Here is a 27,781-nt window from a genome sequence, read left to right on the forward strand (position 1 = left end):
TTGGTTAAATGTCTGTCAGGATAAATGTTGAACTGGCAGCAGAACGACACCAACTCATCAAATGACTGCTAAATAGCGCCATTAGTGGTTGTAAATTCAACAGTGTAACTTTAACCATGATTGCAGTGGCCATCTTAACAAGTCATTTAGTACCATCTCAGCCGATAATTTCAATAATTTCAAAAGAATGACTGCTGAATAAAATCCTTATAAGCAACTTACTAAAAACTAGAATTGAAAATGTAGCCTGAATGTTAGTTCATGATGCAGTACAAAACTACCCACCATTCTCGTTGCTCCCCCTCTCCTCTCTCTCCAGAGTGCTGCTGGCGGAGGAGATGCTGGAGGCCGAGCAGTTGTCCTTCTCATTCACTTCCTCATTCTGTCGCTCCTTGTCACTCAGGATGCCGCTGTCCTCCTCCTCCTCCTCTTTCTCCTTCTCTGGTTCCTGCTCACACTCTTCAGCTTCCTCCTCCTTCTCTGCTGACGCTTCCTCCTCTAATTCCTCCTGTTCTTCCTCCTCTTTCTGTTCTTCCTCCTCTTTCTGTTCTTCCTCCTCTTCCACAGTGGTCTCTTTTTCCTCTGCTTCTAGACTGGCACTGGAGTCATCAGCCTCTCCTGTTACAAAAAAAACAAAAATCAGTGTTACTTTATTCTATAAAACGCAGGTTCCTTGATTTAACTTGGGGCAGTCATTAATACAGAAAGGTTTCTAACTTATCTGCAATAAAATACAGTTTGAAACATGTGCCATAGCTGTCTTTGATTTTAAAGGTACCTCTGTTTAGGCTGCACATGGGACACCCCTGTATCAGCACCTTTCTTTTTACAGTCTATGATCAACACTCATTCCCACGAACACTTATACACTAATGTAAACAATATGGCAGGCACAGAAAGCCGTGTTGTTGCAGGATCGGGATATGAACAGGAAATGAAGAATTAAGATCCTGTTTACGTCAAAACACACTCATGTACACGGTACAAACAGGTAACTCAACAGTACAGTCCTTGCAAGCGATGCAGGCGGGGTTAAAATAACACGACACAGTGAGGCCTCATACGCTCACCCGTTTGAGCTACAGTACCTCAGCTCATAGTTGCGCATTCCCTTAGCTCCCAAACAAGACTTTTTTTCTTACACAAGATGTTTTGGCGTCACACTTTCTAAAAGGTCTTTCAAAAACCCATTTGACCCTTTCACCCATACTCTCTCTCCCTACGCTTTCTGCCTCCCCTGATGGTGTCCCCCCCACCAGTATTTTCCACAGTCTGTCTTGCTTCTCCCTCTTTAGCTCACGTCTGCATGCCCATTTAAATGGTAGTCTGCAAACTGAAACAATTTAAGGTTAAGAATGATTGCTTTGGGGCGCCCAGTTGGGAATTGAACTGGCGTCCTTCTGGTTTTAATTTGTATTAACCAGCAGAATTCAAAGTCATAGTGCTCTTAACTAAGAGACCTTTAACACACACAACTTGAAAGTCATAATCCTCAAGATTTTTATGAAGTCAAACCCCCTGTTTTTGATGCTATTTATGTTGGCAGCAATAGCCATTCAATGTCTTTACATTCAGGAATTACCTCTCTACATACTCATTTTAATTTCTAGTGGTGGGGTCCACCATTCTCACTCTGGATTCATTTTACCTTCACAGGCATGAGCGATACACAGGACACGATGCATATATGTAATCCAGCATTTTAACTGTTAGCAGTCTAATCTCATTGATATAAGCAATTATTCACTCAAAATACTTCTACAAAACAATACATTGTCACGTTAAGCATTTTTTGACAAACAGCACACCTATTCCATCTATTCATTATAAGACAAAACAATTCCACAGTATAGTATAACATAAGCTAACCCCTTTAAATTCTTATTTTTAATTTAGTTTTTTAACAGTACTAGCAAAAGAAATAGTAGCAATCCTAGTAGTAGTTTAGCCGTAGTAATGCTGATACGATTATATATTTTAATACTTAATATGTGGCATTTGGCTACACTATTGAATATAAATCCTCTAAACCAACCGGAGAGTAATTATAAATTGTAAAATTTTACAAAACAATCTTTAGTTGACATGTCAGTCTTATAATTCGTCATCTAAGCATTTTTGACTTGTTAATAACTCCCATCCCCACAGAGACACCATGTTGTTAGTCAATACTGTATGCAGTGCGTCAATATATGACAGCTACTCCATCAAACTGTAGTCACAGTTGTCCTACCGGTCTCAGAGGGCGTGTAGGGGGTGGCTGGGGTCCTGGCTTCGGGGTCAGCCTCTGCGTCCTCCTGGGAGGCGAAAGAGGATGGGGTGCTGCTGCGCGATGATGAGGGCCAGGCCTCCAAGGGTTCAAAGGTCAAGTTGAGGTCAGGGCGAGTCCTCGACACCCTAACGTGCTCCCTCTCGTACTCCTCTGCCGCCAGACGCTCCACGTTCTTATACCTGAAGGAGAGGGACAGAGAGGGAGGATCAGAAGACAAAAGGATAAAAAAAATAGAGTCACAGACAATGTACCTTCTGTCTCTTCTGTCAGTGTTGGTCTTTGCCAAATTGCCCTAAACTAAACTAGCTTCCACTCTTTGCCAATTTACTTGAATTCATCAAAAAGTTCCAACCTGTGTTTTCTTTTAAAACATTCAGCCAATTCCTCTGTGTTTTCTCCTCTACAGCTGCCATGCCACTTCTTGACACTATAAGCCCATCTCACTCCTCTACCACCATTAATCGTCCACGAAGCATTCAAAAGCATTCATCACACAAATCCTGAGTTTCACCATCCTGCTCCCCTCTCCTGTCAACCAAAATGCTCGGCTATCACCAGCAGTCTAGGTATTCAACCAGGGAGTTTAGAGAAGAAGTGTTAGGAGGGAGGGTGTAGAGGAAAAGAAAACGACAGGAGAGAAGAATGGGAGAGATGGGGAGAAGTTAATGTTAGTTTGGCTGCTGAAAGGCCAAACATCAGATATGAATCAGAGTAAACCTGTTCAAGATGTGCCTCGATCAGCTCTCATCCCTTGTCCTTTTCCTTCCTCTCTTTCTACCCCTACCAAACTTAAGCATTCAACCTGCTAGCCAGAACAGAGACTTTGGGGCACTGAATCAACCCTCTCTCTCTCTCTCTCTCTTTCTTTCTTTAACCCCTCCTCTTTCCCACAGCACCATGAATGTGTGGAGCTTCTGTTCAGAGTTCATTAGCATCAGGCCACTTCAGAGGTCTGAAGAAACTGGACACCAATATATGTGCTTGTTTTTGTGTGTATATGTGTGTGTGATTACGAGGGAAATGGAGTGAATGAGCCAACTCTATATTGCGTGTTTCAAACCTTCAACGTGCTCTACGTCCTTTCACACTAAAAAGGAGTGACAGTAAATCACTCTTTGATAAGCTGTTTACTCTATGTGTCTGCTAAGCTAACATTATGTCCATGTATTATGACCTGATATTGCCATTAAAAGTCAGGACTGATTGATACCATGGATAATGATAATATAACATGGACTGCCATGACAGATTTAGTATGTAGGAAGAAGACCAATAGGCTAGCAGCTCTGTGAGGCAATGCTTTGGTACAGTGGTGCTATGAGCTATATGCTACTAGCTAAAACATCAGCATACTAACATTTTCTCAATGATAGTGCTAACATTCACCAGCTAAAACTTGCTAATTTGCCTTTTGCAACTAGCAACTAAGCAATTAGCAACACATAGTAGAACTGAGGCTTTAACAAACCACAAAATATTTGCTAGATGCATCAGAAATCCTGTTTCAGTCCAACTCTAGTATGTGTACCATTAACAATATTATTTGGACTCTTTTGGCCGTCATTAGGCCCCATCCTTATTCCTGCAAATTCTTTTTGACCAGGTGTTTCAGTGCTGTGACAGATGAGCCGGGGTAAAAACTCCTGATGACCGTGACACCCAAATGCACCATACATACATCAGCCTCTCTTGTTGAAACATCTCTCTCATGCTCACTCAGCAGCTCATCTCCCTCTCTGGCTTTCGGTCCACCTCTGTCTGTCTTGTTGTTCAATCCAGCTGCTCTTACTTTGCCTTTCTTTTGCTCTGTCTTCCTCTAGTTCTTTTTGCTCTGACTCTCTGACACTGTCTGCTATTCTAAGTGCTTTAAATTGAGGGTGGAAGAGGTCTGAGCCTACAGGAAAAACGACAGCACTTGGCACAGTTTTTCAGTGGCGCTTGGTTCCTACAGGTCAGAAACAGATGCTTTTCATGTGGTGTGCCTCAGGGTTCGGTCTTGGGCTCTGTATTATTTTCTTTCAAGACTAGAAAGGCACTATACAAATACGGAGCATACGAAGCACAGAGCATTTATATGTGCTTCTCTTAGGTCATGTTATTTAAAGATATCTCTTATCAATGTTATGCTGATGATATGCAGCTGTATGTCTCTTTTAAGCTTGACTGACAAACTTACTGCTCTGCACAATTGTCTGACTGCCATTAAGGACTGGATGGTCTACTTCTTACAGCTCAACACAGATAAGGCTGAGGTCCTTATTGTTGCTCCAGCTTCCATGGTTGCTCAGTATCCTGGATCCCTTTCTCTTGTACGTACAGTCTAATATCAGAAATCTTGGCATTAAATTTGATCAGGCTATGTACTTTGACCATCATATCAAATCATTAGGCCTGTATATGTTTCTTCCATTTAAGAAATACAGGCCTGTTGCATTACAACAGGTAGAGGTAGAGATGATATTTCTCTTTTATAACTCTTTTATATCAACCCGGCTAGACTAATGTAACTCCTATTTACTTTTCCAAGCCATCATTGGGCCATCAACAAATGGTCCAGCTGCTGGAAGGCTGATGACCAGGTCTACCAGGTCAACTCAAATCACACCCATCCTATCTTCCAATCAGGTTCAGGATTAACTTTTAGCTTCTTGTTTTTTTTACATATAGAGCCCTGCATGGTCAGCCACCTGTGTAAATATCTGACCTGCTCAATCCTTATATCACCAGTAAGGTCACTTAGATTTTCCAAAAGGGCTTTCTGGTCGCTCGACTGAAAACAAAAGGTGCCTTTGAAGTGGTGGCCCGACACTGTGGACCACACTTCCTTAAGACAAGTAGTGAAGTATCTGTTGACGCCTTTAGCAACTGAAGACTCTTTTATCCACACTGGCTTTTTTCTTGCCTCGTGCTGTCTAGTGTTTGTAATCTTGTGTGTTTATAAGGTCTGTTATTTCTTATTTTTTATTGCTTGATTCTTTTTTTTTAAATATCTTTATGGTGTTGTTATTGTTGTTTCATTACTGCTTTTATGGTCTTATTTCTAATGATTTTACTCTTGTAAAGCACTTTGTGACCTTGCTCTGTGAAATATGCTAACTTACTTACACAGTGCATAGACTGTTAATAGAGAAGAGAAAAACAAGAATATATTGAAATATTGTGATGGTCATTGGATTTGGTCCCCGAATCTGATCGTGCACTCACATACCCTCTTGAGTAAATCTGTTGCTTCCTGTGATTTCCATTTGCACACAAACATACATTTATAGGCCTCATTAAAATTCTTCTTTGTGTTTAAACGTAAATGTGCATGAGTCCAAATTGTGTCTGTTTATGTGCATTCAGTGTGAAAAGCCTGATGAATCCTGCCTGCTTTTCTCACAGCATGCAGCCAAAACAATCAAACCTTTGATTATAACTCCTTAAGAAAGGAGAAAACAGGCAGACGGAGCTCAGAAAATTAGTTCAGTATCCCCCAGCCTAGGGCATCTTTTTAACCTGAAAACAATTACACTATTACCGAGATTCCCAAATCACAGGTTGAAACATATTCACATAACAGCTGTAATGTGAGTGTGTTTGTTGTTTTGATTTAGTGCACACACTTACCTCTCCTCCCGCGCAAGTCTGGCCTCTTCCATTTTATCCACATAGCCGCGACTGTGAGAGAAACATAAACAGAGAATTTTAAAACATAACAATCATAGCTTACACCAGTATGGTCTTCTGTAGACCTTCCAGTGTGAATATGACATGTTTACACATCATGCACACGTGCAGTTAAGGTACTGGTTCAACTCATGATTCCTTATTCTTTCTCAGATGTTTTCTATGGTAAAATCATAACTGTATAATTAGTCTTTTAAAAAATATATTAAATCCACATATTTTCATCAGTATTGTTGCACTTTTTTGAATACTACATTACTATACTATATTATTTGCTACTCATTAAGCACCCAAAAACTCTCACATTTTCAACAGCCAGCCAGCGGTTAGCTTAGCTTAGCATAAAGACTGCAACCAGCTGGCCTGGCTCTGTCCAGAGATAAAGATAAATCTGCATATAGCAGATGCCTACTACCAGCACCTCTAAAGGTCACAAATTCTTGCCTCATTAGTTTAATTTGTACAAAAACCTAAGTTGACCACTGACCACTTGACCACTTTTATCCCAAACTGTTTTCAAAAACAAAGCCTGCGATGCCGCACCTGTGCTTGTTCCTCTCCTCTCTCTCTATCCTCTGCAGTCTCTCCTCTCTCTCCACACGGCGGCGCTCTCGCTCAGCTGCCAGAGACTCCTGGTGTTGTCGGTATGAAGAGGACAGTAGACCTCCCAAAGCCGGCCTGATGGAGAGAGAGAGAGAGAGAGAAAAAATAAGTTCTCTCCTTCAGCATAGTGCAATAATAAACGTTTATTCCACGATATTTTCTTCTTATATATTCATGATGTTCCATAATGAATGCATCACTGTTTTAAATCTGTCTTTGCTCTATTTTAATCTGCTGCACTACTGTGATGCAATATGACAACATATAGAGCTAAATCTGTTAACATAACACAAAATGTGCTCCCTGCATATATGGAGCTTCTGTATGTGTAAGTATGCATATAAACCATCATAAATTATGTGAAATGACTGTATTCTCTAAGGAGGAAAGCAGCTAAGTAACTAGGGAACCAGAGTGCTCACATTCACTTCAGTATCTCATCACTATAAATGCACCGTGGGGTTGCACACAGTCCATACTTGTTACACATCTGCGTGTTTGTTAATGTGAATACACGTTAACATGTACACGTATGTGAACGTGTTAGCAATACACGAGTTAGTATTTTAAGGATGTTTTGAAGCACATGTCCTCTCACCTGGAGCCTGTGGGCGTGCTTGGGGTGCTCAGAGAGGAGTAGGACATGACATTCCTGGGTGAGAAAAGGGGTGAAAAAGTGGGAAATAGTGAGTGGCCTCTACACTCACCCGGTTACATGACACCCCACTGACTAACTCATCATGGCAAGAAACTAATGTGACACCTTGTTACATAACAGGAATGCTTGCCATTTAGCCAGTGTTAGCAGGTAACAAGTTTCTTTTTAGACTACAAGTATGTTATTTTAGGTTTTAGTAACACATGCAAAATAACACGGTGAAATTTCAATATATTTCAAAGGACTCATCAAAGCAAAAGTGTCAATTAAGCATGTTGGCATATTTTAAACATATTGGCTTCTGATTCCAGTTAATTATAGGTGACTTCACAGAGCTCAGTCTCTGCTTGAATATGCAGAGCTGTAAATCGTTGCAGCTGCATATGACATTATCACGACAACCTATGTAAAGGTGAGGTATACGTCACATGAATATACAGTCCCATCCATCAAGAGAAAGATCAGAAACACTCAATATGGACAGAAAGCAGTGAATGGAGAAAGTAAGGATGAGGAAATGCAAAGTTCTACATAAATTATCAAACTATGAAGCAAGAAGTGACTATACAGATACACAGGTGAAGAGCTGACAAAGGCGTCTGTGAAAACACTACTGTTCTTGTACTGTTCTTGAAAAGAAAGGGAAAAGTGAAGCAAAGTGAAGTTTGCAAACAAGTGGAGGACTATCAACGCACTGACAGAACTAAGAAAAGAGATGTGAAGGAACAAAAGGTGATATTAAGAGCGTTGAGAGACTGAAGGTGAGAAGCCGTGCAGTCTAAGAAGTGAAAAGAACTGGTGATGAATAACGAAATTGATGCAGAAAGATCCAAGCTGGTGTGAGGATAAAAGTTGGAAACAGAAGTGGAAAGTGAAAAAGAAAGTGCAACGTCGAAGAGATGCAAGGAAAGCTTTCTGTGCTTCTTGAGCTCATGGGAGATTGAGTTCTATAGTCCGTCTGACCTGGGAGACGTCGTTTTGGGTGACTCTTCACTTGGTTTGGCCGGTGACGGTGGTGACGGCTCCTCATTGAGGTCGTAGGAGAAGAGGTGAAAGGGCGAGTGGGGCAGGTAGGGGAGCCGGTCAGGAGAGGGACGGGAGCTGCAGCGTGATGGCGGGCTGACCTCCCTGGTAGCCGGGACGGTGACAATGGACTTTTTCCTGGCCAGCAGCGAGGCCAGAAGGGAGGTTTGGGCTGGGGGGCTGAGAGGGGAGGAGATGGGAGGAGAGGAGGTGCGGGTAGAGGGGCAGTGGAGGGTGGGTGCTGGAAGTGGTTCAGTCTGATTCCTCTGCTCCTCCTCTTTTATATTCTCCTTTCTGGAAGTGATGGTGATGGACTGGACCGTTGTTCGGTGAACTACGGATTGAAGATGTCTAGTCGGGCTAGGAACACAGGAATGGATTGACAGGAATAAATGGATGAACGATTTAGTGGGAAAAAGTAAGAGAAGTAGAACCATACCGCCCTGTAGCTTTACTTAATCAGGTGTTAAGAGCTACAGATTGTAATGATACTAATAACTACCAAGTAGAGACCACAAGGAGATCAAACCAACCAGATATACAACAGAAAACAGTGACAGATGACACATTAAAATAGCTTAGTGGCTTCACACCCTCTAGATATACTGTATAAACCACAAGACATTTCATTTTCACGTTTTCACCATGTCCTAAAATACCTGGGGGTGGTTTGTTTAGACACTGTATCAGCCCCCTCTTGCTCATCCGAATCAGACTCAGTCACTGGAGTCTCCTCTTCTTCCTCCTCATCCTCCTCCTCCTCCTCCTCCTCCTCCTCCCCCTCCTCCTCCTCCTCCTCCTCTATCCCATCCTCACATTCCTCCTCTCTGTGGAGGGGGTGGGGTGGGAGGGTGAAATGATGGTTGGAACATTTAAGGGAAGGATTGTGGGAGACATGATGCGATACATAAGAATAGCATGCAAATACAAATCACCACAGTTTTGAAGAAATAAAGAGTTGCAGGGTTAGAAGAGATTGATGAGACTGATGTGTGGAAATAATGTTTAGTAGTGACCAACAAACAAAACAAAAAGCTTAAGACAGGAGAAAACACAGAACTTAAGTAAGAAAGGGGGGGATGAATATTTCTCACTAGACACTACACACTCCATGTGTCCAGTTAGGTTGTTTTACATGCACACAAAAACGAAATATAGAGGGGAAGGAAGGAGAATATGCCACGGCTTAATAACTGACTTGAAATCAGTCACTAAACTGTTTTGTCTAGTGAACCCAGAGGAGCCTTGTTCCAGTCCAGTTGGCGGTTGCTGCCAGGTTCAGGTCTCTGACATGAACAACTTTCACCCATCACTTCATTCAATAAACCAAATGGATTCTCACACAATTATGCACATTTTCACTTCAAGATACAAATGTGTGCTGGTGTGCACACTCGTACACACAAACACCACTTTAACACTAGCTGAGGCATGGGACATAATTCATCTGCTTCGGTCACGCTACACACTGATAGAGTAAAGAGATGAAGGGAGGAGGCTCATAAAGGGAGTGAAAGAACTACAATGGATGTAGAGAGATTTAATTGAGGTAAACAGCTACAGCCGCCTCCAAATTCCCCTTTTTGTGCTGGTTTAATAATGTGTACGCTTCTGTTAGAATTACAAGCAAACCCTGGAGGCTTGTGCACCTGCTGAGGACTCTTTTATTTCTCTTAGGTCTGAAACAGTGTTTCATTGCAAAATCAAAAAATCAACCCAGAGTGCTTTATGTGAGATGACACACACTAATTGTTACAGCATGTAAGTGAGGAGCAGCAGCAGTAAAACAGAGGGCAGAGGGCCACAGAGGTCAGGAGCTGGCCTTTTCCTGAGAGACCTTTGAACTTACATGGATGGAAGGAGACCTGACAGTGTTCTGAAGCAGAAAACGTTGGTATAAGACAGTGAGAACTTCTCTCTTGAGCTAAGTTAACACGTGCAGCTCAAAAGTGACGAAATAAATAAATATATGGCACAATCCTTCTTTATACCTGCTGAAAACCAACCCCTTTTCTCCCTCTGCTTTCCCTTCTCTCACCTCTCACTTATGTCCTCAGCTCTCTGCCCACTGAAAGGCTGGAAGCCGGCTCTCTGTGGGGACGCGGGGCTGCAGGGCGAGGCGTGACCGGACCGCCCAAGAGAGGCCCTGCGGCTCCGCCTCCTCTCCAGACCACGCTTTTTGTCCCCGTCCCCGAGGCTGACGCGTCGGCGGTCCTGGCGTCCTGTTGGTGGAGGCTGGCTGTTGTCATCGCCGTCTTCATGCCGTAAGGTCATCTAGGGAGGAAAGTAATTTTGGGTGTGAAGTGGAAGTTGAAACAGGTGCTTCGCACAGAAATTTTAGTATTAAGCAATTGTACAATAAACACTGTGTGGATCCATATTCATTGGATGTGAGCAGCATTTACTGGCTGAAATCTGATCTTTAATGAAAGGTAAATATCAGCTTGCAATATCTTCCTTATGAGTTTATGACTTTGTGTGTCTCAAACCTCATAGATGTTGAGCTGCTCAACCAAGTCCAGATCAGTGCCTTTCCGCCCCAGGTGCCTTTGGGACACTGTCTCCATGCCTTGTTCCTCCAGACCGTCCACCATATCGTAGAATGAATCCTGGTCAGGCAGTGCGGCAAGCGTCTGCAAAAAGAAAAGGAGACAGATAAGGAGACATCAAGGTGTAACTGAGGATAAAAATGCAATATTGCATGTTCAGTCATTTCATTTCGGTTGGGCTGGAGAATCCTTGAAACGGCTCAATTAAAACCTAAAGTAGTGTGACCTGACACACCTGCTTAAAAATGTTGCATACAATGACAAAACATTCAGTTAAAACATGTAATAAACAAGGAATGAGGAAAGGCATGATTTTAAGTATGATAAAGAATTACTAATACAAACTATATAAACATTCAGTATATAGACACTACAGACATGGACACCTTATTGATGAGGGTCATGGCATAGACCAGCAGCTCTGTGTCCACTCCATCCTTCTCATGCAAGATCTCCATAGTGTTGGACCACGGCTTGCAGCCTGGAAATCAGCACATTGCAAATAAAAACATTAATTACTTTTTCAATCTCTACCCAACCACCGTCCTTTTGTATCAAACGGGGCAAGTAAATAGCACAGTCTAACAGAGTGATGAATGAGAACACGTTCCTCATCAGCTGGTGGCGTGTTTATACCTCTCCTGGTGTCCACGGAGGTGATGGCTTCTATCAGCAGAGGGGTGTTGGACTCTGAGTACTCCACAAACACCAGCAACAGCTTCAAAGCTGTTTTCACCACCAGACGAAACTAGAGGATGGAGGTGCAAAGTTATAAACTCACACAGAGACAAGAAACAATACAAACAATGCATTTATTATATTTTATATTGTAGACTTTATATAAACTTTGTTATTATCGATTTGTGCGTATGTGTATATCTGTGAATAATAGTTTTCTCTGTTTCCTAACTACGGGTTCCCGTACTCAAACCATGTACATTACAGTCCATGTTCTGTGTGCTTTTTTTGTCTAGAGGGCACTGTGTAGATATACAGTAAGTCCCTGACAATGTTAATGGGAGATAGATTGATCCATCCATCCATCCATCGTCAACCGCTTATCCTGTGTACAGGGTCGCGGGGAGATAGATTGATATTTAAAATAAAAACAAAATAAATAATAGACACAATGCAATTATGAACTGGAATCAAGGCTGATACTGTTGGGGCAAAGCAGATGTGTAGCTTTAAAAAAGAAAATACCACAAAACCTATAAAAGACACCGCCCTCAGGCCAGGACACAGTTTACAATCAGTAGCAGATGTGTTTGTGTGTGTGTGTTTCAGGGTATAAAAAGCTAAAACATAACAATGAATGGCTAGCTCAGAGCTGGTTGCAGTTTGTGTGTATTGTTTTCGTATGTAACCTCAGCTATACCTTTGAGCCAACAAGAGTGTACAGCCACTGGATTGTCTCAGCGTGCCCGATGACACCGTTCATCCCGTCTACATACAGCATGATCTGCCCCAGAGCTGAGACAGGGGGGAGAGAAAAAAACTAAAAGTTAGAGATACAGCCAGAGGGGATTAAGGGATCATTGCTTATGCTTTGGATCCTTATGAAAGACAGAAACAAAAAATAAAGTGGAAATTATTTGGAAACACTCGTTTTCAAGCCTTAGTGGTGCTGTTTCTTCCACTACTTCTCTAAAGAAGTTGACATGTGTTTTTCCTTTCCTAAAAAGTATTAACTTAGTAACTGCGACACTGTAACTGTTCTTAATAACCCAGTATTTATGTTTTATTTAAACTCTAAGCTGTTTTGAATGATCAGTAATCATTACTGATCATTACTGAGTAAAGGAAAGTAATCCCGTCTATTGAATTGAATAAAGTGTATTTATTCATGAGTACAGTTTTTTAGTCCTGGCACTTTACTTGAGTATTTCCATTTTATGGTATACTATAATTCTACTTCTGCACATTTTAGAGGAAAACGTATTTTTTACTAATGTATCTGACCGTAAAGTCACCAGTTACTTTGCAAAGAAGAATTTACATACAAAATATGATCAGTTTATCAAATATGTTGTATTGTTATAGACGGTATATAAAGTAGTTTCACCGCACCCTATTTACGTGTTAAATGAACAAGTAATAAAAAGTTAATCATATATTATATATACTTTAAATACTTGAGTGCTTTATGCTTATAACAGTTCTTTAAAAAAAACAATAAAAGGAAGCCTTTAACCTGTAATGGATTTTGTTTTTTTGCTTGTGGGTATTGCTACTTTTACGTAACTAAAGGATCTAAATATCCATAGTCAGGTTTTTCATTATCAGGTAGCAACCATTACAGAGGAGCACATTACTTTATTTACATGTACTCCTTGATGAATGATGGCCCCTGTTGCTTGTCATCTGCTGCTGTACGTCAAAGCACAGAGCAGATCGCATTACACTCAAGCCACGAGTCAAAGTGAAAGTGAATATCAAATCTTTTCTCATTCCACCATATGCTGTTTCTGTGACAAGTAAAGACAACTCACAGGCAACATGAGCAAGAGAGGCAGAGTGCAACCTTGCTCATAGCCTCCTCACTTACATCAAACTTGGACTCAAATTGAATCTTTATCTTCAGAAGCCCTAAGAGATGATGTATGACAAGAGTTGATGAATTCCATCCCAACACTGTGGAAATCAAAAGGCTGATGTGAAGGAACTTTTCATTAACATTAAAAAGGTTTCAACTCCACGTAAGACTTCCGTAATCCACCTAGATGTGAAAATCAGCCCCAGTTTCCATTTAGTTCAAATTAGCCTCATGAAACAATCCCCCCCAGTATAGAAATCTAAATGTGAGACAGCTTGTGTGGTGAGGCCAGTATTATACTGCCACTGAGCATTGGCCTCAATAATCAATTAATTCTCCTGGTATTTTCTTTACCCCTCCATTACCTTTCATTTTGTACTCATATCTTATACACCTTTTGTTTGGAACCCATTACTGAACTTCTACATTTTTGTCATGATTAAATGTTATTGAGGCCTCTTAAGCATAGTGGTCTAGGTTAAACCTATATTTAAATGCAAACATTATTGTAAATAAAAGCATCAAACTTTGCTTTTGTGTGCCTGTCTGTCCGTGCTGCTGTACGTCAAAGCAGAAGGCGGTTCGTATTACATCCAAACTTTAAAAATGAAAGTGAAAGACAAATCTCAAGTTGAATATTAGTTCCTGTGACAAGTGGAGGGGAGAGTAAAAGAGGTCGTGGTTGTCATGTGTTGTTCTCTGTCAAAGTACCACTTTAGATTCAAGCCAGGAGTCAAAAAAAAGTGAAAGGGAATTATCTTATCTAAGCTTACTTTATGTTAGATATAAGTTCCTGTGAAGAGAGAAAGCTCAGCTCACACACATCGCAAACAAGAGAACGAAACAACATCTTTGCTCTCATCCTCTTCAACCATGTATCTGGACTTGAATTTGAAAGCTGAAGTTTTGTCTTCACTTCTTGGACATATCATTAAACCCCATGACAAGACAAGATGTGGGAGTACAGCAGATATTTTGTCTGTTGATGACTTTCATCTCAACACCATCATCGGGAAACAAAGGACTCATATGCAGGTACTTTTCATCGCCGAAGAAGAATTTTTTGATCCAAAGTACGACTACGACTTCACTAATCTCTCTGACTCGGCCGAGTGTAAGAGAGGAGATGAGCTTTATAAGCGTCCAAAAGGTTGGTACCGCATGGCCTTAAAGGTCAAAGGTAAATATCCAGATGGAGAGGTATTACTTGGTATTGGATCGGATAGGAATTAAGTGGTATCGCACATCACTAATGATGACATTGTTCATTATTTTAACGACATGTGCTTGTAACAGTGTTTAATCAGAGTGAAAGAACGTATCTAACGCTCTGTTGCTTAATTTCAGCGTTTAATGTCTGTGCTACAATTTGTATTCATCATAAGTATTATTATTTAATATAGTATTTAAAAAAATTCAAGTTAATGTGAAAGTCAGTAAATCAATCTGTACTGATCTATAAATAAATGTGTGACTCTTAAGGTATTTGTCAATGACAGCTGCACATCAACAAGGGTGTCGGAGAGTGCAGGTCACAGGTCATCTAGATGAAAATAACAAAATTGAGGCGCCACTCCCTTGGCGCGTTTGGCTCGACAGCCTTGACTACTGGGAAGAACATGAAGGTTTCTACAAGGTACAAGGCTGATTAGTCATTATATAGCACAAGGCCGCATAATGTAACGAAATTTGTGGTTCCTTCATGCTACACACACAAAATAGCCTATAATAAGCGCTATACCATATTAATACTTATTAACCATATTAAAATATGGGAACAAATTCAATACAACAATATAGTTATTTATGTACATATATACATACAGCTATAGACTCCAAACATTCCAGTGTATTTTGGGATGAATGCAAAAACAGCAGCAACCAGATGATAATAGGAAAGTTTCATCTTGACAATAAACAGTCTGAAATTTGAGAAACAGAGTCCATCTTGACTGCGTTTGTGCACCAAGCATCATCGATGTAAAACACAGGGTCCACATCCTCTCATCTTGCCGGAGTCTTGCGCTGACAGCTCGGAACATGGACCACCTGCCGAATGCTTGATCCGGGATGTTGATGGGGCAGGTCTCTGTAACGATATGGGCATAACAGTCTCTGTATTCCATTGTCTGGTCAATATGAGTCCCATTTCGTCCAGACCGACTCTTTAGGAGCAGAAGTAAGCCCAAGCTGGGCCAGCATGGCTCCTCTCCTGGCTCTCTTTCCTCTCCTCTGAGTGATCACTGCACCCGCCGTGGCGCCTGGTCCTGTTGTTTGGGCCGGGTGGATCATGGTCTGCTGCTCTTTAATCCAAAAATCCTGTCTTCATTACCTTTATATTCCTTTCTTAATTGATATTGTTGTACATGAAAGCAACAGCACAGATTGTGTAACATCCAAATCAGGGATTGAGGTGACTAGTCTTATACTTTCACCACAAGAAAAGACTTCAGTAGCAGGCAAGCAAGCACACACGACACGAGCAAGAGAAGGCAACAACATCTTTGCTCTCATGCTCCTCAACCATATGTCTAAACTTCAAGAACAAATCATTAAACCCTATGACAAGACCAAGTGGTTTTGTTTTCCACTTTATGTTCTATCACAGAAAGAGGCACGTTATTAGTTGTATATGTACAGTAGTTGATATGGTTTACCTGTCGCTGAATAAACTTTAAACTCAGTATAATAAAAGCAACCTTTGCATCTTAACTCACTCCTAGATTTACAGGAAATGTTCCTGTTGTTGATGGTATGGCACTCTTACTCTCCACTCTTAAATCCAATTTCATTTACATTTTCCACTTTAATGTTAGTAAAGCAACATTTGTGAAAGTCATTCAAACAGGGGGGAGACTGTAAAAGAGGTCGTGGTTGTCATGTGTTGTTCTCTGTCAAAGTACCACTTTAGATTCAAGCCAGGAGTAAAAAAAAAAGTGAAAGGGAATTATCTTATCTAAGCTTACTTTATGTTAGATATAAGTTCTTGTGAAGAGAGAAAGCTCAGCTCACACACATCGCAAACAAGAGAACGAAACAACATCTTTGCTCTCATCCTCTTCAGCCATGTATCTGGACTTGAATTTGAAAGCTGAAGTTTTATCTTCACTTCTCGGACAAACCATTAAACCCCATGACAAGACAAGATGTGGGAGTACAGCAGATATTTTGTCTGTTGATGACTTTCATCTCAACACCATCATCGGGAAACAAAGGACTCATATGCAGGTACTTTTCATTGACGGGGAAGAATTTTTTGATCCAAAGTACGACTACGACTTCACTAATCTCTCTGACTCGGCCAAGTGTAAGAGAGGAGATGAGCTTTATAAGCGTCCAAACGGTTGGTACCGCATGGCCTTAAAGGTCAAAGGTAAATATCCAGATGGAGACACCTGGTTGGGCCCAGACGGGTGGAGAAGTCACTCTGTACCCGGAGAATGGCCTGTTTCCTACCACGGAACAAGCGTGGATGGAGCCAAAGGCATCATCACGGGTCACTACAAAGCAGGATCCGGAAAATTATATGGAAGAGGAATCTACTCAACCCCAGACATACATGTCGCTGAGAGAGAAGAGTACGCCAAGACCTTCACATCTAAGACAACAGGGAAAAGTTACAAAGTGATCCTGCAAAATCGAATCAATCCTGAAATGAGAAAGATTTGCCAACGATCAGACTACTGGCTCATTCCTGTTGATGAAACAGCATCTGCCGAGAAGGAGAAACAGATCGTGGAGAGCTCTATTCGACCTTACGGCATTCTGATTAAGGAAATAAATGACGATGACACCAATGATGATGATGCTGGTTCAGTTGGTGGTATTCTTCACTCATTATTTACTGCAGTCCAAGCACTGTTTAAGTAGAGCCAGAGCAAGTGTCAAATAGTCAGGGGCCTTTCAAGAGCTTTATTCTAGGCGTGTTTCCTGTGTCTGTTAGCATACTGTCTTCACAGTGATATCTGTCCTACATTTACAAACAATTTTGTATCACAAACTAGAGCAATTGTGGGAAGGAGCAAGTTCGAACGATGACAAAAAAGACACCATCTAGTGGTCTCCTCTACGTGCTGCACGAAGTAAAGAATCTGATTCATCACATAGTCGACTCTGTAATCTTATTGAAGGAATTCTTGTCAAATTTTTGTTATTTTACACAAGAGATTTCTGTATTTGAGTTTTATTTTTGCTCTTCTCTCTAGGCAGGGCTGATGGGGAAAAACGTTACCTGTCAATCAGCAACACAGTTCTGATGACGAAGATTAATTGAGTTCTTGACTGTTAATCTCTTTACAAATAGTAAATAAGGGTGCTTTGTTTCCTTACATTTGCTTAATTGTTTCTTAGGAGTTTATTGTTATGGAAAAATACTTATTTGAAACCAAGTTTTCAGGGTCTATAAGCATTCCCAGCTGTGATTAGCAAATATCTATGGAATCTTGTGGTTAAGAAACGAAATCAATGTCTAATGATTTTTTTGTGTGAAGGTATCAGTGCTCTGAAGCTTTCAACTCTGTAGTCACTTATTTTTCACTGAACTTTATTCACTTCAGTTTGTTTGTCACACCTGAAATACATGATTGTTAATTGTTGATTACTGACTGAATAAAAATAAAGATCTGTAAATTCTTTTCCCTCCAGTGTTTTATTTCTGAGATGTTGAAACTGACTGTTTAACTGTCACAGACCACACAGCTGTCTTGTGCAACTGGTAGAAACAAAAAATAAAGTCCTTATAATACAAACGGTTTGATAGGCTTTGAAGTGAAGAAAATGGAAACCTCTCTGAGTCTGTGTACAAAATTATGATTTGAAACAGCATTTGAGAAAGTAAATTCTTGGCCCTTAATTTTTAGACAAAAGAGCAAACCTCAGTGGTATTGTTTTCCACCATGTTTTCTACCACAGAAAGAGTCATTTAATTATTTTTATATGTACATTAGATAAAATATGGTTTCTCCTCTCTGAATAAGAGTTGATCTCAGTATTTATAGAAGCAGCATTTGCAGTTTCACTTTACTTCCCCCTTGATTTACAGCCACGTTTCCTGTTATTGACTCTTAACACTAAGAAAACATCTTGTATGCACTCTCAACTTATTTAGATTCAAATTTGAAAATTTAAGTCATATCTTCACTTTTTGGAGAAAGTCTACAACTTTATGATCACAGACGTAGGAAAACAGTAGACGTTTTGTCCGTTGATTCTTTTTCAACACCGTCATCAGGAAACAACAGGCTTATGTGAAGGAGTTTTTCATTCGTGAGACAAAAGAAGGAAACAACATCTTTGCTCTCATGCTCCTTAACCATGTAACCATATGTCTAAACTTCATGAACAAATCATTAAACCCTATGACAATACCAAGTGGTTTTGTTTTCCACTTTATGTTCTATCACAGAAAGAGGCACGTTATTAGTTGTATATGTACAGTAGTTGATATGGTTTACCTGTCGCTGAATAAACTTTAAACTCAGTATAATAAAAGCAACCTTTGCATCTTAACTCACTCCTAGATTTACAGGAAATGTTCCTGTTATTGATGGTATGGCAACCTTTGTGATACAGCACTCATATAATACTAAGAAATCCACTCTTAAATCCAATTTCATTTACATTTTCCACTTTAATGTTAGTAAAGCAACATTTGTGAAAGTCATTCAAACAGGGGGGAGACTGTAAAAGAGGTTGTGGTTGTCATGTGTTGTTCTCTGTCAAAGTACCACTTTAGATTCAAGCCAGGAGTCAAAAAAAAAGTGAAAGGGAATTATCTTATCTAAGCTTACTTTATGTTAGATATAAGTTCCTGTGAAGAGAGAAAGCTCAGCTCACACACATCGCAAACAAGAGAACGAAACAACATCTTTGCTCTCATCCTCTTCAACCATGTATCTGGACTTGAATTTGAAAGCTGAAGTTTTATCTTCACTTCTCGGACAAACCATTAAACCCTATGACAAGACAAGATGTGGGAGTACAGCAGATATTTTGTCTGTTGATGACTTTCATCTCAACACCATCATCGGGAAACAAAGGACTCATATGCAGGTACTTTTCATCGACGGGGAAGAATTTTTTGATCCAAAGTATGACTACGACTTCACTAATCTCTCTGACTCGGCCGAGTGTAAGAGAGGAGATGAACTTTATGAGCGTCCAAAAGGTTGGTACCGCATGGCCTTAAAGGTCAAAGGTAAATATCCAGATGGAGACACCTGGTTGGGCCCAGACGGGTGGAGAAGTCGCTCTGTACCCGGAGAATGGCCTGTTTCCTACCACGGAACAAGCGTGGATGGAGCCAAAGGCATCATCACGGGTCACTACAAAGCAGGATCCAGAAAATTATATGGAAGAGGAATCTACTCAACCCCAGACATACATGTCGCTGAGAGAGAAGAGTACGCTAAGACCTTCACATCTAAGACAACAGGGAAAAGTTACAAAGTGATCCTGCAAAATCGAATCAATCCTGAAATGAGAAAGATTTGCCAACGATCAGACTACTGGCTCATTCCTGTTGATGAAACAGCATCTGCCGAGAAGGAGAAACAGATCGTGGAGAGCTCTATTCGACCTTACGGCATTCTGATTAAGGAAATAAATGACGATGATACCAATGATGATGATGCTGGTTCAGTTGGTGGTATTCTTCACTCATTATTTACTGCAGTCCAAGCACTGTTTAAGTAGAGCCAGAGCAAGTGTCTAATAGTCAGGGGCCTTTCAAGAGCTTTATTCTAGGCGTGTTTCCTGTGTCTGTTAGCATACTGTCTTCACAGTGATATCTGTCCTACATTTACAAACAATTTTGTATCACAAACTAGAGCAATTGTGGGAAGGAGCAAGTTTGAACGATGAGAAAAAAGACACCATCTAGTGGTCTCCTCTACGTGCTGCACGAAGTAAAGAATCTGATTCATCACATAGTCGACTCTGTAATCTTATTGAAGGAATTCTTGTCAAATTTTTTGTTATTTTACACAAGAGATTTCTGTATTTGAGTTTTATTTTTGCTCTTCTCTCTAGGCAGGGCTGATGGGGAAAAACGTTACCTGTCAATCAGCAACACAGTTCTGATGACGAAGATTAATTGAGTTCTTGACTGTTAATCTCTTTACAAATAATAAATAAGGGTTCTTTGTTTCCTTACATTTGCTTAATTGTTTCTTAGGAGTTTATTGTTATGGAAAAATACTTATTTGAAACCAAGTTTTCAGGGTCTATAAGCATTCCCAGCTGTGATTAGCAAATATCTATGGAATCTTGTGGTTAAGAAACTAAATCAATGTCTAATGATTTTTTTGTGTGAAGGTATCAGTGCTCTGAAGCTTTCAACTCTGTAGTCACTTATTTTTCACTGAACTTTATTCACTTCAGTTTGTTTGTCACACCTGAAATACATGATTGTTAATTGTTGATTACTGACTGAATAAAAATAAAGAGCTGTAAATTCTTTTCCCTCCAGTGTTTTATTTCTGAGATGTTGAAACTGACTGATTGATTTACAGCCAAGTTTCCTGTTATTGACTCTTAACACTAAGAAAACATCTTGGATGCACTCTGAGTTGCTTGTAAAAGCTTTGTCTGCTGTAGGTTTCATGTCTTGATTTATATCAAAGCTGGAAAGAGTGAACTTAGCTCACACACAGCGTGAAGCAGAGACAGAGGTCAACTTTATCTTCTTTAATTATGTATTTAGACATAGTCATATCTTCCATATAATCTTTCATATAATCCTGAAAACAGACGGCGATCAGACTACTGGCTCATTCCTGTTGAGAGAGGAGCATCTGCCAAGGAGGAGAAACAGATCGTGGAGAGCTCTATTCGACCTTACGGCATTCTGATTAATGGCTGTAGTTCATGTAAGTGTCTCATTGTCTGTCGCCGTAGGGGCTTTCAAAAACATTTGCTTTGTCCACGCTTACACGATGTTTCATATTTGCTGAATCTAAATATTTTACAATAACCACTTTCTGATCACTTATTGTATCAAAACATCAGCACTGTGTTTCTGTCAGATTTGTTGAACACCAGCTGCTGCATGTACGCACACACCCATTTCAACCAACGAATGCATATTTGAACGATTATGTCCGCATAGCCTACAGTCACACATGCCAGCTTGGTTGTTACACCTGATTATTATTATTATTATATATAAATAAAGAGCTGTAAATGGCCCTCGCTACAGTGTTTTCACAGGTTGGACGTCTGCAAGAGAAGTTTTGTTTGGGACGATCTTCTGTCAGCTGCACCAGCTGCTCAGAGCTGCCCCTGTAACATTTATCACATGGCCGTAAATAGCGAGTCATTAGGCAATTAATAGCAACCAAAACACTCCATAACTATGCTACCCATGAAATGATTATCCCTGACACATGTTTGATGTGGAAAGTATGAAAAAGACTGCAAAGGAATGGCAGTGTGTGTGTTTGAGTGTGAAAAGCTCTGGACCTCTCTGGGGAACTAAGTGCATTTACTGCTTTTGGAAATATTAAAGTGTGTGTGTGTATGTGTCTATGTGTGTGTGCGATAATTTGTATACATGTTCATTAGTGTTGCTATACTGTATCTCATATTGTTATGATCACATCATGATTTACTATTTTTAATGCTTTTGTCATATTATATATCAATGTAACTGTTAACTTTTAATGCATTATCATTGCTGTTTGCATGTGTTGTTGTTCAAACATCCTAAATTCATTCTAAAAAGCCCACTGAAGTGCAGAGCACAAATAAACACCCAAATCTTTATAACTGCTCAGATAATGAAAGACTAAAGATTGTACTGGGACAAATTCAAGATAGTTGTGACTTTCTAACCTGTCCCAGTCACCTGACTCCCACATCCACCTGCTCGCCAGTGTCTCATTCTCCACTCACCCTGTCAGTATATGTATCAGCCCCCTTTTCCCAAGTCATGTTGTACATATTACCCTTAAAATCATTTAACTCTTCCTGCCTACCTGGTGGTCTGCATTTTGGTCCTTTATCTTCGCTGCCTTGTACAAAACTTGACTGCCACGATGTGAGGAAAACTGACTGACCTGGATGTACATCAGGCCTCAGATTCCTTTTTCTGTTTATTCATATGTTGAGTTTTTGTATTTCTATTAGAATTACTATAAAAAAATGTGTATTCATTGGTTTTAATTTAAAATCTGCTGTTTTGTTTTTTTTGTTTTTTTTCCCCCCATAACAATGTTCTAACCATACTGTACATCAATGTCAGTATTCATACTTGAAATACTGCATCTGTTTATGGTCATCAGAGAGTGAGAGAGACTATACCTCTTAATATGTAGTTCTGGTAATTCTGGTCAGCTTCTGCTCCCACCTTGATGAGACACGTCAGACCTTCAGCCATCACAAACTCGTGGACCAGATCTTTGTCATCCTGAAGTAAAACAGAGAGAGAAAGAAAGCGCACAATAAATTACAATACAGTCTACACTGACTAACCACACAAAATCCCTCTCTCAACCTTCTCTTTTGTTACCACATGGTGTCAGTAATGTGCAGAATTAGAAAAGTTGACAGCGCATCATAAACTTATAACCCCCCCTCCTGTTCAGGACAGCTGATGCTCCACCCATACACACTCTCCAGGTCAACAACCATGTGTTTCGAAATTTGTTGCTTTCAACACATCATCCTTTATCTCAAATATCAAAAACAAAAATAAGAAGATGATGAAAGCACTTTAAGATAGTTATCTGACCAAATGCAAAGTAATGCTGCCTTCTAGTGCACCAAGTACTGACGTCTTCCTGTGTTCGTTCGAGGTTTTCATATGAAAAAGAAGCAGCAGTTGAATGACGAGGAGATGTTTTCATTCAGCTGTTGCTAAAACGCCACTGCATTTGCCATCAGGTACTGACGTGTGACTTCCACGCTCGGGTCACATGCTCACATTTATTTTGGCCCATTAAAGTGTGTGCATATTGTAATCATGATACTTACAATAGCACTTAAATGATGCAGTCAAAGTTCTCACTGTTTTGTTTACTGAACTATGCGTTACTATATATGAGTATTCTGCCTGTGCGTGTGTGTGTTCTCCAGAAAAAGCCTTTGGTATTTTAGGTGGTTGACTCCTCTCATCTTAAAATAAAGATTCACACAAACACAAATGTAAACACAGATACACACACACACACACACACACACACACACACACACAGGGAGAGAAATGCCACGTTGATGGAGATCCCTGTCATCATGGAAGCGCACAGTGGCCACAATAACCATCTGTATTCTGCAACAACAAACTGACAGTAATTGCATGTGACATATGTGTGTGTTACCTGAAAAATTTGCTTTAGAGAGAACAGTGCCCGTCTCAAGTCACGTCCATTGGAGTTGTACAGTCGTTCTGGAGAGAGAGAGAGAGACAAAGGAGTGGTTATTTGTTAGAATTCAATAAACAGCAACGAGATTTATTAGAGTGACCCAAGTGCTCAAAAGTTTCCACCTGACTTGAAGCAAGCATTTTTGACACATTCTGTTTGCATTGTTCATTCCCCCTGTGCTGCTTTCACCTCTCACCAGTGTTCATGTTGTGTTCTATGACTTGATCAATAAAACTTGTGAGTAAAATGAATTTCAGCTGTGCAAAAGTTGCACAAATAGTTTTGATATGCAGAAGGGAACTGTGGCTGTGATCACCTGGGGCAGGCACTTCATCACACACTTTCACCGCGTCCTCACTTGCTGAGCCACACGTGCATGCTCTGTCATACACACACACACACACACACACACACACACGTTGCAGTGGTGATTAGAGCTGTATTGGAATGTTAATGAGCTGCTGGCCGGGCTTCAACGGTGAGGTATTCAGGTCACGACACGGAAAGTACTCAGAACAAACGGCTACGAGCTCTTATACCACCACACTGATATTTAGCCTTATTATTATTATCCTTTAACACAAAGAGATCATAAACACATAACTACATAACACAATCATTACAGGACCTTTAACTGTTTATTGTAACCATGTGAACTGTACATGGTATTTCTTATCTAATAGTCCTTCTGTAAAATGTGGGGTTTATTATGTTTTTGTGGTGCTCAATGTTGCGTTTATAGTACTTTATCATTATATATATCTTGTAATCAGTACTATTACAATCATCATATTTCTACTATATTCATATAGTTATGGTTATATTTTAAGTATGTACAGTGGTTAAAAATTTCAACACAATTAACATTTTTGGTGGGACCACATGAGTTGCCGATTCAACTCTTGATCATTTCTGAGACAGTACTTACTGCGGTGTTGTTGCACTAAAATTTATTATACTTTCCATCACTCCTCTTATTTTGTCCACCATTTTGTATCTAAGTATTTCTATTTGCATGTACATAACCACTATAAAAATCAGGCAACAGACATATTGTTTAATTTCTAAGTGCTCTGCATCAAGCTCAAAGTCTAGTTTAGTTGAGTGTCCATACTGTCCATTTGTGCGTATGAACAGTTGTACTGTACATTCAGTTGTGTGTCAGTAGGGGGTTTGGGAATCTGCCTGTAAATCCTGAGCTGGGGGGGGTTAAAAGCATATAAGGGCCTTCTGTCGGGAGCTCAGTGATGACTGTCGCTAAGCTAAACGAGGCTAACCCAAGGCCAGGGTCAAAATCATTATCATTCAGCACACAGAGGAAAAATTACAGGACTGTCTGTCTCTCCATCTGCAGGACCCTTTCTGTGAGATCAGCAGGGGCCTTCATGAAATACATCTGCGATAGTCTACGGAGAAAACCAAATCATGCAAATCATTAAAGCCAAGAGGCTACTGGCACTGATGTGTGTAAATATGTGGGGAAAAGTGACTCCAAACTCACCAAAAAGCAAAGACAGACAGAAAAGACAACTTATACCTAAGCATGAAGGAGGTTGAGTAGGAGAAGAGAAAGGAAGGAAAGGAAAAGACAAGACAAAACAGAATATGAAAGGACAAGAAGTGACAGGAAAGGGAAAGGGGTGACTGCTGATTACAGGCCAGTGTCTGATGTGAGGAAAGACAGCCAATTGCTTCTGGGTATTTAAGGCAGAGGAGACAAATGAGTGCTGAAGACGTATGATTCCCCTTACTTGAGTAAAACATCGATTTTGAACCTTGTCTGAGCTAGTCCAGCTGATTAAAAAGTTTTACAGTAAGGTCCTGACAGTTGTAGGCAAGGCTGGATCAGTACCCCCAGGGGCCGCTGGGCACTGAAGCTCCAAAGGGCCCTCCTCCAATCCCTAACACCGACACTTTCGATAACAAAGCTACTGACATCCAGCAAAACACAGGAACCTTATAGAACCTTCCCCCCACCAGACAGACTGCACCAACAAGCATAGAAACACAAATGATGCTAAGGCCCACCTTAATTAGGCCATTTGAACTTCCAGCCAAGCTGGCATGTCAAATCACACACATATTGGTGAAAAGTTGATGACTAGTCCAGCTGAGCAGGCAGCAAGTATACCTGTCCAGTTCAATAAACCAAGTACTGCCATCTCACTCACAAAACACAATACAACGATACAATGAATTCAATCATCCCAAGACAGTCCATGGCTCAATACTATGGCAAAATAGTGTTCACTGAAAATCCCCCAAGCAGAAAGCACACTAGTAACGTTAATTCGGAAACATGACTGATACAACCTCATAACACAACACTGCTGAGCGCAGTTTGCAAAAGAACAGTCACTAAGTGAGTTGGACAACTTCTCACACTCCAAAAGCCAAAATATAACGTTGCTGCACTGACAAACTAACTCCCACACAGGTTTACAGCACCATCACACCATAATGATGCAATGCACATGTTATGCAAACAACATATAAACTCAGCAAAAACATCCTTATCTGGTCCCACAATCAGATTATATACTAACGTTAGCCTAACAGTTAAGTTAAGTTACTTAATTCACATAGTAACTTAGCTCTCACCTTTAGAAGTTCTAATGTTCTTGTCTTTTTCTTCGCAAAGTAACGTTAGCAGATCGTGTCCAGCTAGCAACAAGTAACTTCACGTTAAAGCAATATATTTTTTGGTGGACGGAGACTCTATAACGTTAATAATAACAATATAATAATAGAGTTACTTTCTGACGGCTTCCCCCTCCGTGATGCTGGATAGTTAACTTAGCCGCCAGATTGTTAAAGGCTGAAATCCCTTTGAGACGCTCTCTGTAATCCATCCCTATAGTGCAGATGATGGTACCTGCCACTGTCGATGGGCTCGAGATGGAGTTACCTCGTTCTGTTTGCTGATGTCTTTTCCGTTTCTTTCCTAAAGTTAGCTAACGTTACAGTTAACTTAACGTTACTGAGACTGAGCATAACGTTAGCTGGTAGAGTAGACGGTGCTTCCAAGCTAACACCGGCTAAGTAAGCTCGATATCCTGCTATTCATTTCTAGCTTTTTTTGAAAAACCTACTTATTAGCGGCATTTTTTTTTAATTGCAGCTGCTTCTTTCTCTTTCTCTTCCTTATCCTATTTCTTATTTCTCTTGGCAGCGCTGGGCTTCCGTTTGCCAACGCTTCCATTTCCACAAACACTAACGTTACACTCGCAGATACAAGCCAGCTGACCATGGGTCCGTTACAAACTGAATTCACCGTTTTAATCTCAACTTGTTCTTACAAAAATTGATCTTGAATCAGTACAGTGTAATCCACCTGCTCAATTACCCACCCACCTTTTTCAGTAGCCAATCTACACAGTGCACGGGGTGGTGATAGAGCAGCGGATATGACACGGCATGTGTGGTGTGAGAGACCCAGGTTCGAATCCACTGTGAGACATCAAGACACTAACCTCTAGGTGCTCCAGAGGTGTGTGACCTCTGACCTATATAGCAATTGTAAGTCGCTTTGGATAAAAGCATCAGCTAATATGAAGACATGTGCTTCCAATCATTACCTGGCCAGTCATCAAACTTACATATAAAACAGACAATCATAATGACACTTCATTTTTGTAATAAACCTCAATCACAGAGAGCCCCTCTCTGCCCCCTCTCTACCCATACAGTAGATCTGGGTCAGGTTGTAGGAGACAATCCACCACAGTGTCAAACCCAACTGACTTCACATTTACTGTGTCAGGTTACCATCATCAGTATTTCTCATTGTTTCTATTTGGCAGAGATCATCTTGGCACAGCTACTAGCTGTGGAACATAGACCAGCCAGATCAATTCACACTCTATGTCTGAGAGGCACTAAAACTGTCTTCATGTGGTTTAATTTTATCTTTCTTAAACGGAGGAGAACACATACAGGTGGCAGGTGCGATGACCTCCTCTTTTCAAACAGCCAGTTTGGCCTGATTTCCTCATTTCTCTAGGTTTCCCTGGAAATCAAGTGGCCACTTAATGGTGTAAGGAACACTCCGCCTGGCCCTTGAGAGTCAACAGTTCGTGTAGTCGGTCACGTGCCATGTTCATGTTCTTC

The 27,781-nt window shown here is 40.5% G+C and overlaps 1 protein-coding gene across 3 annotated transcripts in view; it reads right to left on the minus strand.

Annotated features, from left to right (window-relative positions):
* fhod3a (formin homology 2 domain containing 3a) overlaps positions 1-27,781 on the minus strand; it is a 64,482-nt gene that overhangs the window by 9,388 nt on the left and 27,313 nt on the right. For 2 of the 3 annotated variants that reach the window (XM_038725250.1, XM_038725251.1), the window contains exons 4-16: positions 23,627-23,694; positions 22,611-22,716; positions 12,153-12,247; positions 11,411-11,522; positions 11,161-11,255; positions 10,715-10,858; positions 10,264-10,499; positions 8,166-8,585; positions 7,143-7,196; positions 6,485-6,619; positions 5,882-5,932; positions 2,234-2,451; positions 286-618 (exon numbers count right to left, since the gene is read on the minus strand). In XM_038725250.1, coding sequence (XP_038581178.1) covers positions 286-618; positions 2,234-2,451; positions 5,882-5,932; positions 6,485-6,619; positions 7,143-7,196; positions 8,166-8,585; positions 10,264-10,499; positions 10,715-10,858; positions 11,161-11,255; positions 11,411-11,522; positions 12,153-12,247; positions 22,611-22,716; positions 23,627-23,694 — 2,067 coding nt within the window. The remainder of the gene's footprint in view (positions 1-285; positions 619-2,233; positions 2,452-5,881; positions 5,933-6,484; positions 6,620-7,142; positions 7,197-8,165; positions 8,586-10,263; positions 10,500-10,714; positions 10,859-11,160; positions 11,256-11,410; positions 11,523-12,152; positions 12,248-22,610; positions 22,717-23,626; positions 23,695-27,781) is intronic. The other variant, XM_038725252.1, reaches the window with a different exon arrangement.

Source organism: Micropterus salmoides, unplaced genomic scaffold (genome assembly GCF_014851395.1).
Source record: "Micropterus salmoides isolate LMB-PRFRI ecotype aquatic unplaced genomic scaffold, ASM1485139v1 Ms_hic_scaffold_17, whole genome shotgun sequence".
NCBI classification, from domain to species: domain Eukaryota; kingdom Metazoa; phylum Chordata; class Actinopteri; order Centrarchiformes; family Centrarchidae; genus Micropterus; species Micropterus salmoides.